This window comes from Buteo buteo, chromosome 3 (assembly GCF_964188355.1).
Source record: "Buteo buteo chromosome 3, bButBut1.hap1.1, whole genome shotgun sequence".
Lineage (NCBI taxonomy): Eukaryota > Metazoa > Chordata > Aves > Accipitriformes > Accipitridae > Buteo > Buteo buteo.
In genome coordinates, this window is record NC_134173.1 from 14,909,577 (window position 1) to 14,930,732 (window position 21,156).

Sequence of the window (21,156 nt, forward strand, 5' to 3'; positions counted from 1 at the left end):
AGTAAGAATATAAATGGTAGAAGAGACGTCCACATTAAATAATGCCAACGGAGAGGAAAAAGTCAAACTGGCTTCAGAAGCAGTTCTGGGAATCTGCAAGCTAATGGGAACAAGCAGGTAAGAGGGAAAGCGGAGGCACTAGTGGGAGTCCAAAACAGGAGTCACAGACGCAGAGGGAATCAGCACTCCCAGTAGAGAGACTAGTCTTCTGCTATTTAGGTTGCCTCACAATGCCAACAATAATTATTGAACCCATCCACCATTTTTTTTTCATTTTTAACATCCAGTAAAAGGTCGGTGATTTTTGTTTGGGTTTGGGGGGGTTTGGTTTTTTTTGAGATATACACTTTGCCCTTAACATATCTCTCCTCTGTAACAATGAAAATTTGATTACTGGTGATCATCTTGAATACCAGTCTTGAGCCATGATAGCATAAAATATATTGCACCAGCTGATACAGTGTGCTCCTGGATCACTGTTTTGGGTACACAATTACCCCCTTTTCTGGTCTAAAACAAGAGCAGCAAAATTGAACCTGCTCTTCAAGGTTAGGAATATTTTTTTAAGTTGAACTGAATTAGGCCTTCGGTTAAGAAAATCTGGATGAAATGCCAACACTTACAGTGCAGGAATATATTAGCCATGGAGAGTGCATGTGTCACCTGTGTGTTGGCAACAACTCTATGAATCGTTCATGTAGCTATTAATTCAGACACTGAAGACAGTGTAAGAAAACATTTGTTTTTCTGATGCAATATAGATTGACCATATTTAAAGAGGTGAGGAGGACCTGGATCGAACAGTCCTGTAGATGTGAATGATGCATCTCTTCCTCCTGAAGAAATGTTTTTTAGTCTATTTTGGGAAATGACTGCTTCAACAATTCCTTCTCCTTGCCGGACAAATGAGATACAAATCCATTCTATTATTACCGTGAGTCTCATATGGGGTCTCATAAAGTTCCCACCAGTCCTATCTGGGGAAATGTGAGCTGCCCGGTGCGCATCTGATTAGAGCTCTTAGTATTTCATTACATGAGCATATCGTGCACAGCTAAAAGGAATTTTTATTCAGTCAGTGATGCTTCTTTTGTAACTGCTCTTGAAAAGCACTGATAGATCCATGTGAGTTGAGCCTCTTGTGGAAAAAAAACCCCTCATTGCAGCAATCGTAGTGCATTTATAATTAGCTTAATAAAATCCCTTTGTTTTATTGCTCCATAGATAGAAATACTGTCTTGCAAAACGACGGACAGTTCTGAGTTGCAATTAAAAAATTAGTACAACCTTGATAGAGCAGATGGAGGACATTAATGTAAGTTTACCGTGAAATAATAGCACAGGGATGGAGACCACGGTGGAAAAACAATTAGACATAAGCTGAGAGGGCAGTGACCTATATCCTTTTAGAAATCATTTGCATATACTGTACTGCACTTTTCACATTTTTGTTCGGTCCTGATAAAAATGTACTTTCTCATGCAATATGTGATATAAAAAGGAAATTGTGAAGATTACAAGGCCATCTTCTTTTGCGCCCTTGCAGTTACACACAAAAACTTCATGAGCATATACACACAACAATGTCCGTCGCTTGTTCACCTATCATCAATTTATTTTTTCCCATTATGATGGCAAGCACAATCTTTCAAAAATAACATCAGCCCTCTGGTCAGACGACCTATGATGTACCATGCGTCTTTATGATATGTTTAAGAAATTCTGCTTTGGGGAATTGCCTTGCGCTACAAAGCAAGCGGTGTAATTCTGGAGTCTGGGTTACATAAAAAAGAAAAACGAAACCCCCTTGTGATCCACCTCCTCCTTCACCCCCTCATCCATTTGCTTTACTCGAGCCAGCAAGAGCTATGTCCAGAGGGCTGCCAGACACAGCAAAGAAACATTTGCAAATACTCAGTTATTGCTACACATAGAAATCGCTCCCTGGCTTCCAAATTGGGGCCATGCGGGCACTGATGGATGAAGAAACATGTCATGACTGGACGGCAACAGCAAAAAAAAAAAAAAAAAAATTAAAAATTCGGTCTTTGCAGAAGTCGATGTTGCAAATACGCGTCGAAGAACGACGGCAGAATTTAAGACACGACCATCCATCGTGCTACAGGTGCGTGCGGAGCTCACAGCCCCGCGACAGGCCGACCGCCACGGCCACAGCCCCTCTCCGGGCAGAGAACGGCAGCTGCTCTTCACATGTTTACTACCCCCAGCGCTGCCAGACGGGCAGCCCGCCCGGCTTCGGGGAAACTAACCCCCCCGGACCACCACCTCGTCACGCCGGTGCCGCACTCCGAGCCCTCCAAGTGGGGATACGCGGATTTTTACGCTGCGGGGGCGGTTTCTCGCCCTCAGGCCTCCGCACCCGCCCCGCCGGTTGCCGTAGCGGGCCGAGCGGGCTCCGCGCGGGGCCGCATGGGAGTTGTAGTCCCTTCTGGGCCTGCGGCGGGCCATGAAAGGGACGGGGGGCGAACTACGTTTCCCAAGGTGCACCACGGCTGCCGTTGGCCCGGCGGGGCGGGCTGGCGGCGGAATCGGCGCGGCGGTTGAATGCCGGCGGGGAGAGGGGCGCGATGGAGTTGTCGTCGCTCGTCAGGAAGCTGGGTAACGGCTCCCCTCGCCCTCCCGGGGCAGCGGGCTCGGCTGCCCAGGGGCGCCGGGGCCTTCCCGACCCCTCCGCGGGGCTGCATGTGTGTGTGGGGCGGCGAGGGGCCTGCTCCCCGCCCGCCTACAGCGCTGTGGGGGGTTCACCCGTGAAACGGGCCCGTCGGTTGCGTGTGGGAGCCCGGCCGCTGGCCTGGGAGGGAGCAGGGGGGCTGCTTCCTTCCGCGGCAGTCCCTGCCCGACCTCCGCGTCCACACGGCCGCCCCCCCCCCACCCCGGACCCCTCGCCAGTTTTCCGCCCTGTGTTTTTCCACTCTTCTCCCCGCTGCAGACGTGGGAGGGGACAGTGACACACGGTGGTGCTTCCCTAGGAAACGCCGAAGGCTTTCCCCTTCAGAAAGGGTGCCTGTCCGTTCGATAGGCTTGGGTAGATTTTTTTTTTTTTTTTTTTTGTCCGATTTGCGAGTCCGTGGCAGCTTTCGGTATCCACAGTGTACTGTGGTAGAAGTTTTCAGAATTGTGTGCTTCAACAAAAAGGTCATCCTCATGTTTTACCCTTAGCATCAGGTTATATCAGTGTATTTTTTAGAATTTCACACTTTTACACTGGGCAGATGTACTTGATTAGCTTACTGCTGGTGAGTGTGATCATGTTTCTCTTTCTGGTGAGCATAATACTGACAGCATAAAAGCCAGCTTTTTCACACATCTTTGACAGTATTCTGTTTGTCCAAATAAGAAATAAGTTATGTCAGATGATTTCATGGGTTTTTTAATCTTTTTTTGGGGGGGGAACAGGTCACGAACTGGCAGAGATAAGAGAACGATCTCTGAAGACTATTCTGTTTAAATTGGATCATAACTTGATTTCATATGCTGATCTGGTCCATGAAAAAGTGCTTTTCCTTAATCTTTTGGAGTGGTTCAATTTTCCAGTTGTACCAATGAAAGAGGAAATACTAAATTTTGTGAACATCTTGATCAAGGTATGACATACTAACACTTATTTGCATTTAAACTATATGTATTTAGCATGCTAAAGCTAAATAAAACTGGATATTGTTTGCTTTTGTAGCTCCATGTAATGAGATTTTTAGAGTGTTTTATAAAGACATGAATAATAAAACCACTTGTGGCAGAAATGAAAACAAATTGAGTGACTTGTAATGGATCAGAGGGATAGCTGAAAAAAAAAATAATTCTTTTCTGGGTTTCTACTTTAGTTCCTCTGCTTCTTCAGTTTCTCACTTAGTGTTTAATTTCTTCTTTGGAACGTGATTTCAGCTAAGCACTTGCACTGTTCCTGGAAAGTGAAGATTTGAACAGTGGTGCAACCTATTTTAAAAAAGTTGAGAAAACGTTACAGGAATTTCAGAGATCTCGGATTCTTATATTCCTTGTGTTTTAATCACTAAACAGCAGCTATGCAGAGAGAAAAAAAATCCCATCCTTGATAGTGATGGATGGTCTAAACAAATAAAGGCAAAATCTAACTTAAGTTTTCATTACAACTCAGTCTTTCCTTTCCTACTCCTGCCCCCCCCCCCCCCCCAAAAAAAAACCCAAAACCAAACAACCCCAAACCTAACAACTGAAACCTTGAGACTCTTCAGGCTAACTTTGTCAGTTATTTGTCCTAATCCTAGCATCCACCTGCTGCCCAGAAAATGATTGGAATTGGTGCAGTGGAATTCTTCTCTCAGCTTCGCCCCAATGTGGAGCCAAACTTGCAGGCTATAATTGATGGGATTGTGGATGGACTGTTCTTTCTTCCTTCTGGACTTCCTTCTAGTTCTTTATCAGTATGTTATCAAACTCGGTCTCAGCCTTCAGTAGATCAACCAGGTAAATTACATATTTTGAAGTATGATTTATTTCAAATGAAAGTAAATTAAATGAAAAGCTTCTAGGCTATGAAAAGTTGAGGTTTTCAGGCATAGTAGGCAGATTATTCCCTAGAGATCAGTGAAGTGTATGGTAAGCAGATTCTGCCAGAGAAAGTGTGAGTTAAATCAGATAGTGCCATTCCCATAATGGAATTCTCTGCACAAGAACAATCCTGTTGTTTGTAATCAGACCTTCTCTGTCCATTTCTTCAGTGTGTTATATCTTTGCTATAATGTAAAAGGGCATGACACAGGAGTAACTTCCAAAGACAGCTTTGTGGCAGCAAGTGTAGCAACTTTGGACAAACCTGTAATTAAGCCAGTATGCTTTGCTGCTTTTCTTTGCATAGTAGACTTTAACTTTGAAAGCAGTTCAAATCTTAAAACAAAAAACCAAAACAAAACAAAAAGAAGCAGTAACTGATCCTAGTAGAATTATTTTAAAAAATACATTAGTTGTATGCACTATCTGCTTAGTTTTGGATAAGTATTTGTCATAGAAAAATATGTAAACTTTGTTTAAGATTTCATATTATGTTTGAAGTGCTTCGCATATATGCTAGGTGCTATTACTTGCTTCTGTTATCTAACTTATTATCTATCTGTCACAATGATTTACAGTGCCTCTTAGATGTAGTCAAGAAGTAAACCCATGTGGTTCTCTTCTTCTGCCTTAAAAACTTCAGCACAAAGTATAGAGGAGAAAATTATGTACCATGGAGGTCCTTACTTCATCCTCCTGGTTCTTGTGGGAAAGACACTGCTGTTATACTGCCTGACACCTCTGTCACTCATACTGTGCAATCTCAGAAATAAAAGTAATTTTTCTATGATTTCTGCAGCCTATCTAATACTTAGAGTTTTTGTTTGCTAGAACTATGTGGTGGCTGGTGATTGATTTTTTTTTTCTTTCTCTTTTTCTTTCATTCTTAATTTCACATAGGAGCAGATTTTTACCTAAGATTGCCACTGTATGGGGAATAATGTAATAATTTTTTACATATGTATACTTAAGCTATATCTTTTTGATTCTACCCAATTGAAGTATTGTACATAATTTCTACTTGTGCTGTAAACTATATACATGTGTGAGTTAAATAATGCTTAATAACAGTAGTGTTGTTTTTTTTTCTTTCTATTTCAACTTCAGTTACTGGGAAAAATTGTAAACTAATAATCTGGGCGTTATCTAGTTTGATCCTTTGAACCAAATATGTTTTGGAGAGATTGATTTTAACGGTGCATACCTTGTGTGTATTTTGTTGTACAGTTAGTGTATTAATTACACGTATTTAACAATATACATACTATATACGGGGGGGACATCTTTTCAGCTAACCTGAAAAGATAGCAGTTTTGGTAGAAAAAGGTTTTGAGTGGTTAATTTAAAAAGCTAATTTTATTACTACATAGGTAGAGTAGAAGGAAATGTTTTTTTTGGCTGCCAGTTCTCCCTCAGGCAATATATTTTGTTTAATTGTTTTTGCTGTTGCTTGTATGTTATGTGAGGTAGTGTAAGAAAATGGAAAAAAAACTTTACAGTTGCAGAATATGATTATAAAAACCAAACATCAACACATTCTTTTTACTCCATTTTCCTGATCATCTGAGAGTATTCTAAATCGGTTTCCTTAATAGATTAAAACTCAAGGGCAAAAGGGAGGCAGTTCAGGAAAAGTATGAACAAAAATTGAGTTTTGCTTTTGGCTGGTGGGTTTGGGTTTTTTTTTTGCGTGTGTACATTTTTTTAAATTTACCCTCTATTTGTTTTAGTTCTGCCTCAAGAGGAATTATTCACTGGATATTTTTGTCAAGGTAGAAGTCATCTGCCGCAGTTAGAAATACCTCCCAAAAGAACAGTTGGTATGTGTAGTTATAAAATAAGAATATGTTAATTACAGAAAGTGCTTAGAGTTGTAATTTAGATAGAATTCCATTGCAAATATTGTTATTGGCTCTTCTTTTTCCTGTTGTTATTTTGTGAAATCTAGTATCACAGAAACTACAATTATAATGCTTATAAAAATTACATTCATCTTGATAGATCTTTCTCTTTTCTAGTAGATAGTGTAACTCTTTGTAATATGTAAAGTATGTTAAAATATGCTGTAATTTTAAAAATTATTTAAATTACTAATGCTTTTCAGAAGGTCTGTGTTCCATAATCAAAAGTGGCTGTTTAAGTACCTTTTTATTTCAACAAAGCTTAGCCTGAAGTACCTTTCTGCTTTTTGGAAAACTAGATTAGGTGCTTTAGAAGTCTTTACCTTGTATCTAAGTGAAAACCAGTGTTATGCTTGTATTTTTTGTCAGTAAAATTATATGAAAAGTTTCACTGACAAACATTATTTTGCCTGTACCAATATACTAGCAGTTCACAGGAGACTGTCATGTTTAACATACAGTGCAGTGCTGAGAACTAGATTTTAAAAGATGGCTTTGGAGTTACTGCATGTAAATCACCAGATTACTTTTTAGCAGCATAACAGCTATCGTTAGAATTGCACAATAATTATTACAAACTTTAACTTAAAAATAGCTTTAAAGTTATGTTAGTTAAAAAGTTATTATGTGTCATAATTTAGTAATAACTATAATTTGTACTGCTTTAAAGAGTAAAAGCATGAGGTCACTTTTCCATTTTTTAGAGATCATGCTAATAAATATTCTTTAGTAGCAGGACAAATTATAATTTGAAAGCATGATGTGGGGGATCGAGAACTCTTCCACTAATGCTGTGTTTTCTGTTTGCTAAAACTATCTTCAATAAATGTATTTCATTTTGATTTGAGATGACCTTAGTACTTTTTTTGGTATTGCTGAAAACTCTCATTAGAAACACTTGAGTTTGTGTGAGTCTATATTTAGTGAAAGGTATTTCTATTTCAAATAGTATACAGTTCATAAGTTTTTGACTTTGCCATGGAAACAGTGTAATATTTCTATAAAATATACTCCAAAATGTCCACACTCTTTTTTTGCAGTGAAATGCTTGAAATTTTCCACATTTCCTTGGCTAACTCTGACTTCAACAGATAGACATGTTCTGTCATCAAATGAAAGGTACAGTAATAAACATTAGTTTGCTTGTAGTTTTTATTTTTCTCAGGTAAGAGTGGTTCTAAATTTCTGTCCTTCTGCATCATTAGACTGTTCATGTAAATAACCTAATGAGTTAATTTTTGATAAACGATCATAAAAGCTGCACTGAAGTTGGGCAGAGCAGATAAACAGAGTTGTAATAGGACAAGTTTTCTGTTAATGTCACTCTCCATTCTTTGTGTTTAATTCAGAATACCTTTTTTTTGTTGTTGTTGTTCATGCCACTTCAGTTTGTCTTCTAAATTTCTCAAGTGGATCAAAGATTTCATTCAGTTAATTTTAGAGCAAGCTGCAATAAAATCACTATATAGTTGACCCCCATGACCACTTGGCAGAGAAATCCGCACTTCCAGTAGTAGGTTAACTAGGTTTAGACCAATAAGTTTAGGTACAATGCCTCATCCAGGCATTGAGTCATTCAGATCATCCTCTGCAGCAATTTTGGGGGGGCTTTAACTTTCATTTAGAAAAAACAGTGTTTGAAGTGGCCCAAGGAAAAGTTCTGTAGTTGGGATTCCTTATGAGTTGATCTAGTGTAGTTAGTCAACAATGCAGTATCATGGACTAGACTACTTAACAAGTCTACTCTTAATTGTAAGCTTTCTTGTAATAGGTTTTTGGGTTTTTTTATTTTCTTTTGAAAGATGTCTGAAGCTGGAAAACCTCTTTAATATTTAATTTCCTTTATGCCTGAGTCCAGAAAAGGGACGCAGATCCTTAAAACTGGACATGTTTGATTTTTTTCTTTTTTTTACAGTGGTTTCTGAAACAGTAGAAAAAAGAAAAATGAAGTAGAATACACAAAAGGTTCTTATTATTTAATAATATACATGCTAGAGAATAACTAATAAATTTCTTCCTTTATGTGACTTCCCACATATGTAATTCAAGTGCTTTGAAGTTATACATGAAACTTAGTAATGAAAGAAACTTTCTTATCAAGGTGCCACGATTAGATCACTGATCAACCCCCCAGACCAGGGAAAGAGACAGATAACACACACAGTGTGAGCGCCAACTTCCGCCTTTTATTGCGCAGTTAATTCCTTTTATACTAACAAGGGGAGGCGGGATTACAGGTACATCACAAGGCTGCGACTAACCCTCTAACTTTCCGTGACATTGCGAGATCTTCTGAATGCCGAACCCTACACTTTCTTATTGATAAGAATTGGATTACTTGCTGTACCACTGAGATAATCGCTAGCTTCACAGGGAATTTCCAGTCTTTCTTAACTTAATTTCAAATTCAGAATCAATAAAGTTATTTCTCTTCTGGGAACTTTATTTTACATGTGGTTTGATAACAGCTGGAATTGAGTTTGTTCTTTATTGTATACAGAATTATCATAGCTAAGGAATAATTCAAGTTTAAAAACGGTACAACAATAGAATTACAGCATTTTTTTTCTTTAGATTCTTCAGCATTGTGATTATAACTTTCTTGTAAAGACTTGTTCAAGCTAATGATTACCGGTTTGGTTTTTTTTGTTTTAATACATATTTAAATATGAACTGCATTTTTAGCTCTTTGAGAAGTAACAACCAAAGTTTAATTTGGAGTACGTGTGAGCTTCTTCAGGATGTGATTATGCAAGATTTTCCTGCTGAGATCTTCCTTCAAAGGCCAAAGATTGTACAGGCAAGAATTCTCATAAGGTTTAAGGTTTTTATTGTGCTATGGTATAAGTTGTGCCAAGTAAAAATTGATGTAAATGATACAATTTGTTTCTAAACAAAAAAGCTAAACAAAAGTTCCTTTATGTAAACTTTAGGAGCATAGAAAAGGGGACATTAGCTATATATTGTGTTTAGAAAGTTACTTGGTTGTAATAATGTATATTGCTAATCAGTAGTGAAGTGTGTTGTAAAGTAATACTTTGCTTCTTCTGCATAAGATAAAATTGTGTCACTGTCACATGCACACCCTCTAATGGGCTCCTATAATGGAAGTAGTGACGTTATTTGAAATATGTGGAACTTGGTTTTTCCCTTAGGACTAATAGTCTTGTATTCAGTACAAAACCAGTAGTTAAACTTATTTGTTCTTTGCTGTGATTTTTAAACACTTAGAAACGTCTGTGAACTATATTTACTGCAAGACTTTTGCTGGTGTGGGTGTTCATGAAGGTGCATTAATGTTCAGCTACTAGTGTTGATGGCTTTGTATTTGCAGAGCCTTTTGTCTCTACTAAACCTGGCTTTTGGAGGAGATGGAAGACATCGGTTAGCTTTGCAGGCTGTGTCGTGCCTGCAACAGTTGTGCATCTTCTTGAGAAGCAGACTTAACTTCCACAGAGATCCAAGTTTTTCTTCCACAGAGCAAGGTAGGTATCTTTAAATATTTGAAATACTGTTTCAATGTTTGAAATATTGTTGTGTTTTTACTACAGGTAAGATTATCTAAAATTATATACAAAAAACCCAGAGCCAACCCACAGCTTTATAGCAAATGTAATCTTGTGAAACTTTTGCTAAATGATGTTGTTCTGTACTATTCATGTTAGTGATTATTTTTGGAATACCTGCATTATTTTAAAATACTTACTCATCTTTACAATTTCCTGTGATTCTCCATTGATCAACTTTTTCTCAGTATCCACCTGTTTGTGGGATTTGCAGGAGAGGGATTTTTTTTTTAACTAAAACTAAATGAAATCTGTAAAATAAAAGTGGGCAGAGTTTCAGAAAAGTTTTCAAGCTATTAGTGCTTAACAATTTGGTTACTAATTCCATGAGCTGTGTTAATTTTCTTTTTTTATTGTGATGGCTGAAAGTAGTTTAATCATTGTCTTGGATTTTACAGTCATTAGGGATATTTCACAATGTTCTTAATGCTTAAACTTTGTAGATTTAATAGTGTACATTAGTTACAATGATCTTCCTGTTTCCATTTTGTCAGCTGAATATAATCAAGTTTTTTTCTGTAAATTGGTAGTCTGGTTCTGTTCATAAGATTGCCACTATATTTGGTGTCTTAATAAATGATACTGGCTGGTTTTTTGCACAACATCAACAAATCCAATAGCTTTAGTCAGATACTATGTTTGTATTTTTAAAACTCAAGATTTATTATTCAGCTGTAATTTTCAGTGGTTTTGCCTTGGAATTGAGTTTCCACACTCTGTGCCACTACTTGCCAGTGATAGATTGTCCTAGCTTGCTAATATTTACTTGGTGTTTTCCATATCCTACTTTAGTTACTTTTACCACTACTTCACTATGTAGTATCTTTCAGAATAGTGGATTCCACTAAGTAAAAATATATGATTTGTGTTACATAAAGGCACAGCTTCCCAGAATTCATCTATATCTTACTGTCAAGAAGCAAGAGGTCGTCCTCGTTCTCGGAATCTATCACCTGGAAGTAGTAGCCCTCGGCCATCTGTGATTGGACGGACGGTTCAGCGTCCTAGAGGAGATGGTCAAGATTGGGATGCAGCATCTTCCAGGTGAATAAAATAGGAAATAACTTACACTTCAATTAAAAAATTATTAATACAGGATTATATCATCAGCTGCTTGTCAGCCTGTGGGATGATGTGAGAGTTTTGTCAACCTGTGAAAATTCAAACCATGTTTATGAATTGAACAGTTAGTTCTCTAAGTGGTGTTCAGAATACATAAGAACAATTTTACCTGCCACATTCTGTACCCAACCAACATTTTTAATGAGATCTTAGTGTCAATTGTTATCGCTTGTGCATGTGTTTGTAAGACACAGAAAAGCACTTATTCAGGCTATTGCCATAAAGTCAGGGATTTTTCCTTTTCTTCAGCAGGTGACCCCATAAGTTCTTTTAAGTTGAATGGCCATCCCATACAGTGTACATTATTGTCAAAAATGCTATGCTGTATGAAGATTTCCATTAAAGTCTTGAAACTTTGTTGTTAAATCTGACCACAAATTTCAGTTGTATAACATCTAAAAATTTGACTCCAATATGAAATTATGAATTATCTGCATACCCTCAAAATGTTCAGGTGTGTGTTTGGTGTGGTTTTGTTACTCATCTTGACACAACAGACTTAAAGCTGCTGTTCAAGATCCAGTGTCTTTTAGTATGTGGGAATTTAAAAGTTCTTGTGAATCCTTACTGTGTTCTTGTTCGTAGTGCTTTTGAGTCTCATGCTTACTGCCCATGAATCCCATTTCTTAAAAAGATGTAATTTAGCCCAGAGACAGCATAAAGGAAAACAGGATGTTGAACAGCAAATATGATAGGGGGAAATGACTGTAGTGTTGCTCTGACATTGCTGATTTTGATATGGAAGAGCTGCTTTTACTGAATCTTGTCTTTTTCAACATAATTGCAATATAAATTATTTGTTTATTGCCATTCTCTATGTAACTCTTCTTTTTCCTTGTTCTTAAATCTTGAGACTCTTCAATCTGTCTGTTTGTCTGTTTCAAATTCTGCCTGGAAACTTAACCTTTCCTCTTCTGAATTGTTTTTATGATTGATACCTCTCCTTCCTTACCCTCTGGTAAGTGCAATCAGAACCACTATGTATTGCTGAACTCTTCTATTTTGCTTACAGTCTTCTGTTGACCTCTTAAAATGAGTTGGCTTTTAAATTCTTAATTGCTTTTCTTTAGACATCTTTTACATTTAGACAATATAATGTAACACAGCCATGCCACAGTTCAGTTTCTTCAGCTTGTTTAATAATAAAAAAAGTAACCAAACAAAAAAACAACTATAAAAGTCATACAGGTTTTTAAAGCAATTCAAGATTGTTAAATGCTGTTTAGGATAAGAAGAAAAACATTAAAAAACATTTGTTCTGAGTTGTATCAATTATAATGCTGCCAAGAGAATTAGATTCTTCTTGAAAGCAGTTGAAAAATAATAAAATTGTGAACTATATATAGAGCTCAAATTTTAAAATAATTATATATATAATAACTCTATGTATATTTCATAATACATACTTGGTTGCAGTTAAGGCTTTCTTGGGCAAGGGAATATTTTCTGTTTTACAGTGGACAAGGAAGTTCTATAGGCTTAATCATAGGGCACACTTACTTAATTTTCCTTCTAAGAATTCTTGTGGCTAGCTGCACAGAATGTAGTAGGTATAGTTCAGGCTGAAATCTGATTTAGTAAGTGGTCTTGCTTCAAGCAACTCATAGAGTTTGTTCATCAAAAATAACATGTCAAATCAACTGATTTTTCTCTTGCAATATTGTATTCATTGCATGTGTCTTTCTTCCAGTACACGTTTCCAAGTGCATTTGAAGATGACTGCCAAAACAGTAGGCGTTCATTTCTGATGCTACCAGTTCTGACATTTAAAAAGCCAACCAACCAAAATCCTCCCCTTCCTGCAACACTGGTAGATAGCAGAGAAAGATTGGGATGGAAGGAAGGATATGCATTAAGGAGGAGGACATTAAAATACTTGATGCTTTTTTTAACATCTATAGATATATGGGTTTTCTCTTTGCAAGAGTTAACTATGTCTCTTTTTTTGTTTTATTTTGTTTTGTTTGTTTGTTGTTTTAAGTGGAAACAGTACTCAAGCAAATGCAAACTCCAGAATCTCTCTGCATTCCCCACCTGATGTAGGACATATTGACCTACCAGATGCTGAAAATGAGGACACTTTGGAATTACAGATGAAGCAACTTAGCCTTCCTCAGTTCTGTGTTTCCATCTTGGAAAATGCAATACCTCTTCTAAGAACAGGTGAGAAAGTTTTGAATTAAGCATTTCACTTACGTATCCTTCCCATCTTTAGTACAAACCTCTTAAGAAGTTGGTATTATGAGGCGAGTACCTCAAATAAATAAGGTACAGATGATTACTGATATACTATAGCTAGTTGTAACAGTTCTAGGGACTTTGTTCAGATCATAAATCTTGAATCTTCTGGTTGATTTCCAGAATGCCTGCAGAAGTTTCAAGTGCTTTTTACTGATGGTGGAAAGTAGTGGTAGGAAAAAATGGGTGTGTGGTGGAAAAGTGGTGTGGCTGGATAAAATGTCATTCAAGAAGATGAAAAAATAATGACACTTAAAAAACGTGTTCTGATCTCTTTGAGCATAGAGTTTTTCTCCTGTTGAAGAAATAATAACCAAAAATTCCGGAAAAAGGTTTGTTTTATTCTTATGAATGCAGTAACAAATTTTAATTATGTTTTAAGAACCATAAATAATGATAGTCTAATTGCAACAAATGATTTTTATTTTAATTTACAAAGGTTCTAAATTGCAAAGCGTTCTTGAAGGACAGTCTTTTTGCTCTCAAGTTGTTTAAAACAGTATTTAGTTGTAAAACAATGTCATTCAAAACAGGTATTGGTACATGTGGTAAGGTTTGCAAATATACGAGCTGGAAATGTGTATCTATCTATAACTAGAATACTAAAAGTTGTTTTTTTAATATCCCTGTCAACATTTCCTGAGTTGGGTAGAGGCTTTAACTTATAAAAATTGTATGAAATATGTACGAATCTTCCATTTTCATGATTATTTTTATTTTTTAATGACTTTCTGTTCTGTTGCAAAATACTGATTTACTTGTGTATTTCACAGTAACATCAGCATTAATATGTGTCCACAGGAAAATTTATTCAATCTTCATTTTTTTTGGTAATAAACCAAACTAAAATGAATAAAAATTTTGTTTTCCCCTTTCAGAATAGTGATATCTAAATATTCATTTTGGCATCTTCTCTTTTATTTATAATGTAAAACTGCAGAAAATGTGTTTTCTGTCTTTTCCATTTCTGGTGCATGTCACTTCAAATTTGCAGAGTTAAAATATAGTGAGTTTTTCCATCTTTCAAAATTCTTTCTTCGCATCTTATCATAGAACTAAAGTATCATTTTCAGATGAAGTTGATCTGTCTTTGTTTCTCTTGCCCTCAGTTTTTTCACACTCTTTAAACTCTCCTTTCTTCCACTGTGCTGTAATGAGACATAGATTGTAAGCAAACTAATATTTCTATCCTGTTCCCATTGATCTGAAGTCCTGTGATCTGAAGGCACACTGTGATACTGTTAGACAGTAACACTCTGTTTCTCACGTGGTTATATTTGCCGAATTGTTTTCTTCAGTAAAATCAACAGGCACTTTTATTAACATTATTATCACCTTATACAGTATAATGTAGATTTTTCTTTTTTTTTTTTTGAACTGTTTAAATTACTCGGCAAAGGAAAAACAGTAAGCTTACTGCAAAATTTGCTTGCATTTTACAATATAATGTATATTTCAATTAAGCTCAAATTCTTTTCCTTGTGGAGATGTTGATTGGAATCTTTTTTCCTTTTTGCTGACCTGTCTTGTGAGTGAAGTCCTTTCAGAAATCAGTAGTGGTGTGGGTTGTGGTTTTTTTTGTTTGTTTGGTTGTTTTTTTAATCAGTTTTGAGCTACTATACTTGTCTGAAGTTCAGTGCTTATACTGAGTGTCTTAAAGTCAATTATTTAAACTGGAACACCAAAAGATTTGTTTTACAGTCATTGATTATATCTGTCTGTCGTGGTTTAACCCCAGCCAGCAACTAAGCACCACGCAGCCGCTCACTCACTCCCCCCCCACCCAGTGGGATGGGGGAGAAAATCAGGAAAAGAAGTAAAACTCCTGGGTTGAGATAAGAACGGTTTAATAGAACAGAAAAGAAGAAACTAATAATGATAATGATAACACTAACAAAATGACAGCAGTAGTAATAAAAGGATTGAAATGTACAAATGATGCGCAGGGCAATTGCTCACCACCCGCCGACCGACACCCAGCCCGTCCCCGAGCGGCCAAAATCCCTGCCCCCCCCTTCCTAGTTCCTAAACTAGATGGGACGTCACATGGTATGGAATACACTGTTGGCCAGTTTGGGTCAGGTGCCCTGGCTGGGCATGAGAAGCTGAAAAATCCTTGACTATAGTCTAAACACTACTGAGCAACAACTGAAAACATCAGTGTTATCAGCATTCTTCACATACTGAACTCAAAACATAGCACTGTACCAGCTACTAGGAAGACAGTTAATTCTATCCCAGCTGAAACCAGGACACTGTCTTACTCTGCATTTAGTAATAATGACATCTTAGCACATACTAATTGCCACAGGTGTTGGGAAATGAGTATTTTGCTGATTCATATAAGAGTGTGGTGGAATGAACTTGTGTGTCTGTAGATCATGGCAGCTACAGCAAAGCATTGTTGCAGATGTTATGTTTAGTTATTAACTTAAAAATATTTCTGAAACTATAACTCTAGTTAAAACCACCATTATTTAGTACTTGCATTATAATGGAGAAATTTATTAAGTTACCTTTCAAATATTTTAAGCACAGACATTTGATTAAGAATTTGCAAAATAGTTAGGAAGAGAGAAAAAGTGCTTTTTTGAGTTTTCAGACATATACTTTTCAAATTGACAACGTTTTGCCTAAAATAAATGGAAAACAGCAGTTCTGAGAGACAGGAAAAAGCAAGCTTTCAAAAAAGCCCTCTGTCATTATCTGCCATATGCTCACTCATAGCAGATCACTTAGGCTGCAAATTGCATGAGCTGTGGACATTGTCACTACATATATAGTCTCACACACGCACATATATGTTTTTTCCTCAAGTATATCAACAAGGCTTCTACAGTGTGTAAGATCTACAAAAGATAGAAAAAGTGACAAGGAAATTAATGTTCAATCCTAACAAGCAGTAGAGCTTGCTTTTTTTTTTTTTAACAGATTTTGAAGGATGCAAAATTTTTATGGTAGTTAAAAAATAAATGGGAAATTCAGTGGTGATGTGTGAAATCTATCCATGGTCTTAAATAGAAACATACCATCAACAAGTAACTAAGCCAACAGTTGCACTAAATTGAGTATTTGGGGGAAACTGTTACCGTATGGTTCCCTAGGATGCCAGACAATTTTGGCATCCTCTGTTGTATGAGGTTGAAAATATTTGGTCTGGCTCCAGATATTCTGCCTTGTTCTTCATGAAACCTTCTAGCCTTTGACTGCTTCTCTATTGTCTCATTATCTGGGGACATTAGGGGGAGCCTTATATTTGTAGTAAATGTAGGCTGTAAATGTTTAAGCTCAGGCCAGGTTCTTTGCAGCCCTTTGTTCAAGCACAAAACTGCACAAAGTATAAAAGCCACTAATAGACAGACAAGATTAGAGTTGTTATTAAGAGATACTGAGTCAGAAGGAGCAATGAAAATGAATAAATATTAGCCTAAAAAGAAGCAGGGAAAATTGTTACAGAGAAAAATACAAATGGATAAAGTGGATATTCATCTCCTTGCCTTTCAAAAGATCTCAAACAAAATAATCCAGGAAGACAGCTACTGCTGCTATACCAAAAATGCAGTTCAACAGGAACAGGTGATACATATGGAAGATCTGTAACCTAGCTGGCTGGGTGGGGGAAATAAGTGACTTTATGCTGAACTTCAAAGAAGTACAGTAATAGGATTTACAGCTGTAATAAAGTTTATGTAGTACTGTAGGATTTAAGGAAATGCAGTCTTTTTTCAAGTATACGATTGTTGTCTTCTGTGATTCAGAGCTATTGGTGGTTGAGGGCAGTTAGCATTAGTTTAGTAGAAGTGTATAGCAAAACTAAAATATCAGAGTTTCGGATCTGGAATAATCCCTTGTTCTAAATGGTGTTTTCTGAATATCATAATATAATATTTTGTCTGTATTTGAATTTTTCCTCTCATTTGTATTCCTAGGCAGTAGGAGAGTGACGATGGAAGTTCTTGAATTGCTTGTTGAAGACATGTTCCTTATTGGTGATGCTATTTCTGAAAATGTTTGGGAAGATGATAGCCTTTTTGCATTGGAATTGGTAAGATTCTTTAGGCTTTGATCAGCCATTTTTAACAGCCTGCTTTTATAAGCCTCTGACATTTTCTGCAGTGATTCATATACATGTCTAATCTTCTGCTGAGCTACCCTTTTGAAAATCTTAAATAGTTTATTACTAGTTCTATCACTGGCACGTTATTTTTTTTTTTTTTTTAAATGCAAGTTCTTTTACTAGATGATACTTTAAGTTTCACCTCACAAAAATAAGTAAGGAATTTTGTCTTGTAGTGAAAGGCTGTTAAGCAGCTATTGAGAGAAACACGTGTAGGGAAGGGGATCTGAGGGAAAAGTACCAGCTATAGATGTTGGAGACCAATTTGATGTAAATGACAACTTTCACTTTCTTTACTCCTTATAAACTATTTGTTTAAAATTAGGGAGGTAACTGTTTAGATCCAAGACTGCACTTGTAAGATAGGTGGTACCCATTTCCTACACAGGACCTATAGATGCCTGCACAGATTTCAGCTATCCTTAACTCTGTTGCTTTCCTGGGAAAGAAAGGAGAAGGCTTTTTGGCCCAGGAGAGATTCAAAGCATTAAGGTGCTGTTGACCAAACAATTTAAATTGCTGGAAATACATATCAGAGCACAGCTGAGAGTTGTTATATACATGAAACATCAAATTAGTGAATGACAGATGAAGTAACAATGGCCGACTTGCTTTTCTGAAGACCACTGAAAGCTGAAACAAGCCAGCACGACTTACACATGTAACAAGCATACCAGAGTTGCAGACTGAAACTTGTCTAAAAACTTGAGTTAAGTGTAGTCTTAAATGCACATGATTTCAGTTAGAATTCATGAAAATACCACTGAATATGAAACAATGGTATTTCAATAATTATTAATTAAAATATTACTGTAGGCTTCCCTATTCTGTATTTTACAAATTATAATATTTGTTATTTATAGGACCTAGCAGTGAATGAGAACTTTTTTCTTTGAATCTAGTGTACTAGATAGTTATAATTGATCAACACCAAGTCAGTACTGAAGATTCCTTGCAGAACATTTAATCTAAGAAGCTTAATATAATCTTTTGTCTCGTTGTATGACCTGAATCAGTATATTCTACTGCATATAAATCTGTCGAACCACAGTAGAAACTGTGAGAATCATCACATGTGCATCCTACTGATGGCTGTTAGTAGGATAATGTCTGTTTCCAGGCTACTAAGAAGCAAAACTCTGCAAATAAGCTGAGTAATTGTATATTATTATATTGATTTTAAAAAAAAAATAATAAAAGCTTTGCTGATATAACTTCATTCCATTGGTGGAGTTTTGAGATTTATTAGTTAAACGCTTTTCAGATATAAAATTCACCGCCCATTGAAAGTTATGAATCTACATCAATTTGTGATGCAGAGCTGGACTGTGCAGTGCAATTCAATAAAGCTAATTTTGATAAAGCAATTGCACGGCAGGAGATAAAAACAGCTTTTCAACTTTCTTAGTGTTTGAGTAAATAAAAATAACTGAATGGACAATTTTAGGAAACAACTGTTAAACTTACCTTTATATTATTTAGTACTATATCAAATAAATGTCTTTTATCAGAAGTAGACTGTGTTTTTGGAGTTGATAGGCTTCAGTGCTTAGAAAATATGCTTCCTCTTCGTGTTTTGTATTGGCTCCAAGTGAAGGAGCTCATGTGTCTCCTTTCTAGGAAACTTGAAAGCATTTCTTGCATAACGTTATTGCTTTGTTTCTTTGTTTATCCAATTTTAAAACTCTGCACTGGAATATCTTTGTGAAAAAGAGGTATTTTGGAAAAGCCCTTCAAAAATACTTAAGTTTGTAACTGTATGTATTTTGTGCAAGTTCTTATGCTTCCTTCCTCCCGAGTAAAGTTTTTACTGTTTTCCAGTTTTGGCATGTGTATGTAAGTGCAATTTGATTCTGCCATGTCAAAAAGTTAGATACCGCAGGTTGCTGTAGCCCCTCAGCTTTTTTGGATCACTAGCTTTGAGACAGTCATCCTTGTCTCAGGGAGGAATAAACTTTTTAAATCTGTTGATTTGAGACTCCATGGTCTTGAAGCAGAGCCTCTTCCTACTTCTGCAAACTGTAGCAGGGCAGAGGGAAACTTACATTTTTGAACTCCTGAAGATGAAAATGAATCCTTTTCATATTCCTGTGTAACAACATGTGTTGATAATTACTTTAAAAGACTGATTTGATTTAGTCAATTGCTTCTTGTCATTTTCTTCAACTATATTGAGTCAGATAAACAGTGCTTAACTGCTTAGCAGTGATTATCAATTTCTGGAATTAATAAGCTAAATCTCACATGTGCTATTGCCTTATTAATGATTATTTGGCATTCCAAAACTGGTAACTGAAATTAATTTGACCTTTGTTCTAGTGTCCTTAAGTACAAACCTGACTTTTTCAGGTGACCAAAATTCTAGAAACTAATTTTGTTTTCTCCAGTGTCAGTGAGCTGGATTTATGCAAATGATAGTGGTTCTTGAGTATGATTTTTACATAATCTGGGAATTGTGCTGCTGTTTCCTTTGAGAATGAATAGGCATAAAAAATGTTTGATGTTCTCAAAGTTTGGATTGAGGGTGGTTAGGTTTTTATTAATTTTTTTTTTTTTTTTTTTTTTTTAGGTTTTAAGATAAAGCTTTATTAGCAGGTTCAAACCAGCTCCTAATATTTCCATATTAAAAGTGAACTCCAAAATAGTTAAAATTCCAGAAGTTCAAATGTGTAGTGAGCAGAAATTAAGGAGGGGAAAAAAAATGGGGGAGAGGGGACAGTAACCAGGAATGGGTAATTACTGACCAAAGTATTCAGAACTACAAGTGAAGGTAGAGTGAAGTCTAGACCTAATGCACAGTTCTGTTCAGATGACAAACAAAATGCTGTGTATTTTATACCATTTCTGCATTTTTAATTTCTTTGGATAATTGTGTTAATAATGCTATGAGTGCTGTATAAACACTGTAAAGATACAGTAATGTTTCAATTATTTCTAATGATTGTATTTCTGATTTTGTTTTCAGAAAGACAAATTGCTTCTGGTTTTGGGTTTACTTGGAGAAACTATATTATATCACAAAACTAATATAAGTGCAGAGCAGCCCGAGGTGATGTTGGTGCATCACAGAATGGCATTTATCAGCATTTCACTCTTCACTGTTAGATTACTGCAAATACTTCTCCCTGTAGAAAAGGTATGCCATCACTAATTTTAAGTGATTGTTTTTTGGTTTTGCATTTTAAGAGGGCAAAAAGTGATACCTTCCTCAGTGATTAATACTGGGAAAATAGCCACTGGACAGAGAAATTAATCTGATTTATATTGGCTGATGTATGATCACAGAAGGCAACTTTGTCCATTCTTCAGTTACCAGTGCATTCTGCAGCATCTTCTGCATATTTCAAGTCTTCAAAAACATTTTTAATAGAGTATTTTAATGAGTTTTTGAAATTCAATGTTCTTTTTCCTCCTATAGTGTTTTTTCTGGTATGTTGTATAGTCTGCCAAGCTGTGCTGCCCCCTGCTCATTTATAGTATGTGTGCAAGTAAGGCTAAGTAAGACTAGAACTACATAATGTTTAAAATCATTACTTTTGATCTGATGGAACATAGTAAGCAATTATGTTTTGTGCATCGTAGTGATTTTAATTATTCTTTGCTTCCAATGCCCTTTAAAAGAAGTTCTTTTGTAGCTCTTGAGTTGGTTTATTTATTATTATTA

The 21,156-nt window shown here is 36.2% G+C and overlaps 1 protein-coding gene across 7 annotated transcripts in view; it reads left to right on the forward strand.

Moving 5' to 3' along the window:
• The first annotated feature begins 2,517 nt into the window (after positions 1 to 2,517).
• RTTN (rotatin) overlaps positions 2,518 to 21,156 on the forward strand; it is a 91,210-nt gene continuing 72,571 nt past the window's right edge. For all 7 annotated transcript variants that reach the window (XR_012649740.1, XM_075022888.1, XM_075022890.1 and 4 more), the window contains exons 1-11: positions 2,518 to 2,619; positions 3,418 to 3,605; positions 4,266 to 4,464; positions 6,279 to 6,368; positions 7,490 to 7,568; positions 9,135 to 9,249; positions 9,784 to 9,934; positions 10,894 to 11,059; positions 13,119 to 13,300; positions 17,305 to 17,420; positions 20,458 to 20,628. Coding sequence is in view for 6 of the 7 variants with exons in the window: in XM_075022888.1 (XP_074878989.1) it covers positions 2,589 to 2,619; positions 3,418 to 3,605; positions 4,266 to 4,464; positions 6,279 to 6,368; positions 7,490 to 7,568; positions 9,135 to 9,249; positions 9,784 to 9,934; positions 10,894 to 11,059; positions 13,119 to 13,300; positions 17,305 to 17,420; positions 20,458 to 20,628 (1,488 nt within the window). In the remaining variant the exon portion in view is untranslated. The remainder of the gene's footprint in view (positions 2,620 to 3,417; positions 3,606 to 4,265; positions 4,465 to 6,278; positions 6,369 to 7,489; positions 7,569 to 9,134; positions 9,250 to 9,783; positions 9,935 to 10,893; positions 11,060 to 13,118; positions 13,301 to 17,304; positions 17,421 to 20,457; positions 20,629 to 21,156) is intronic.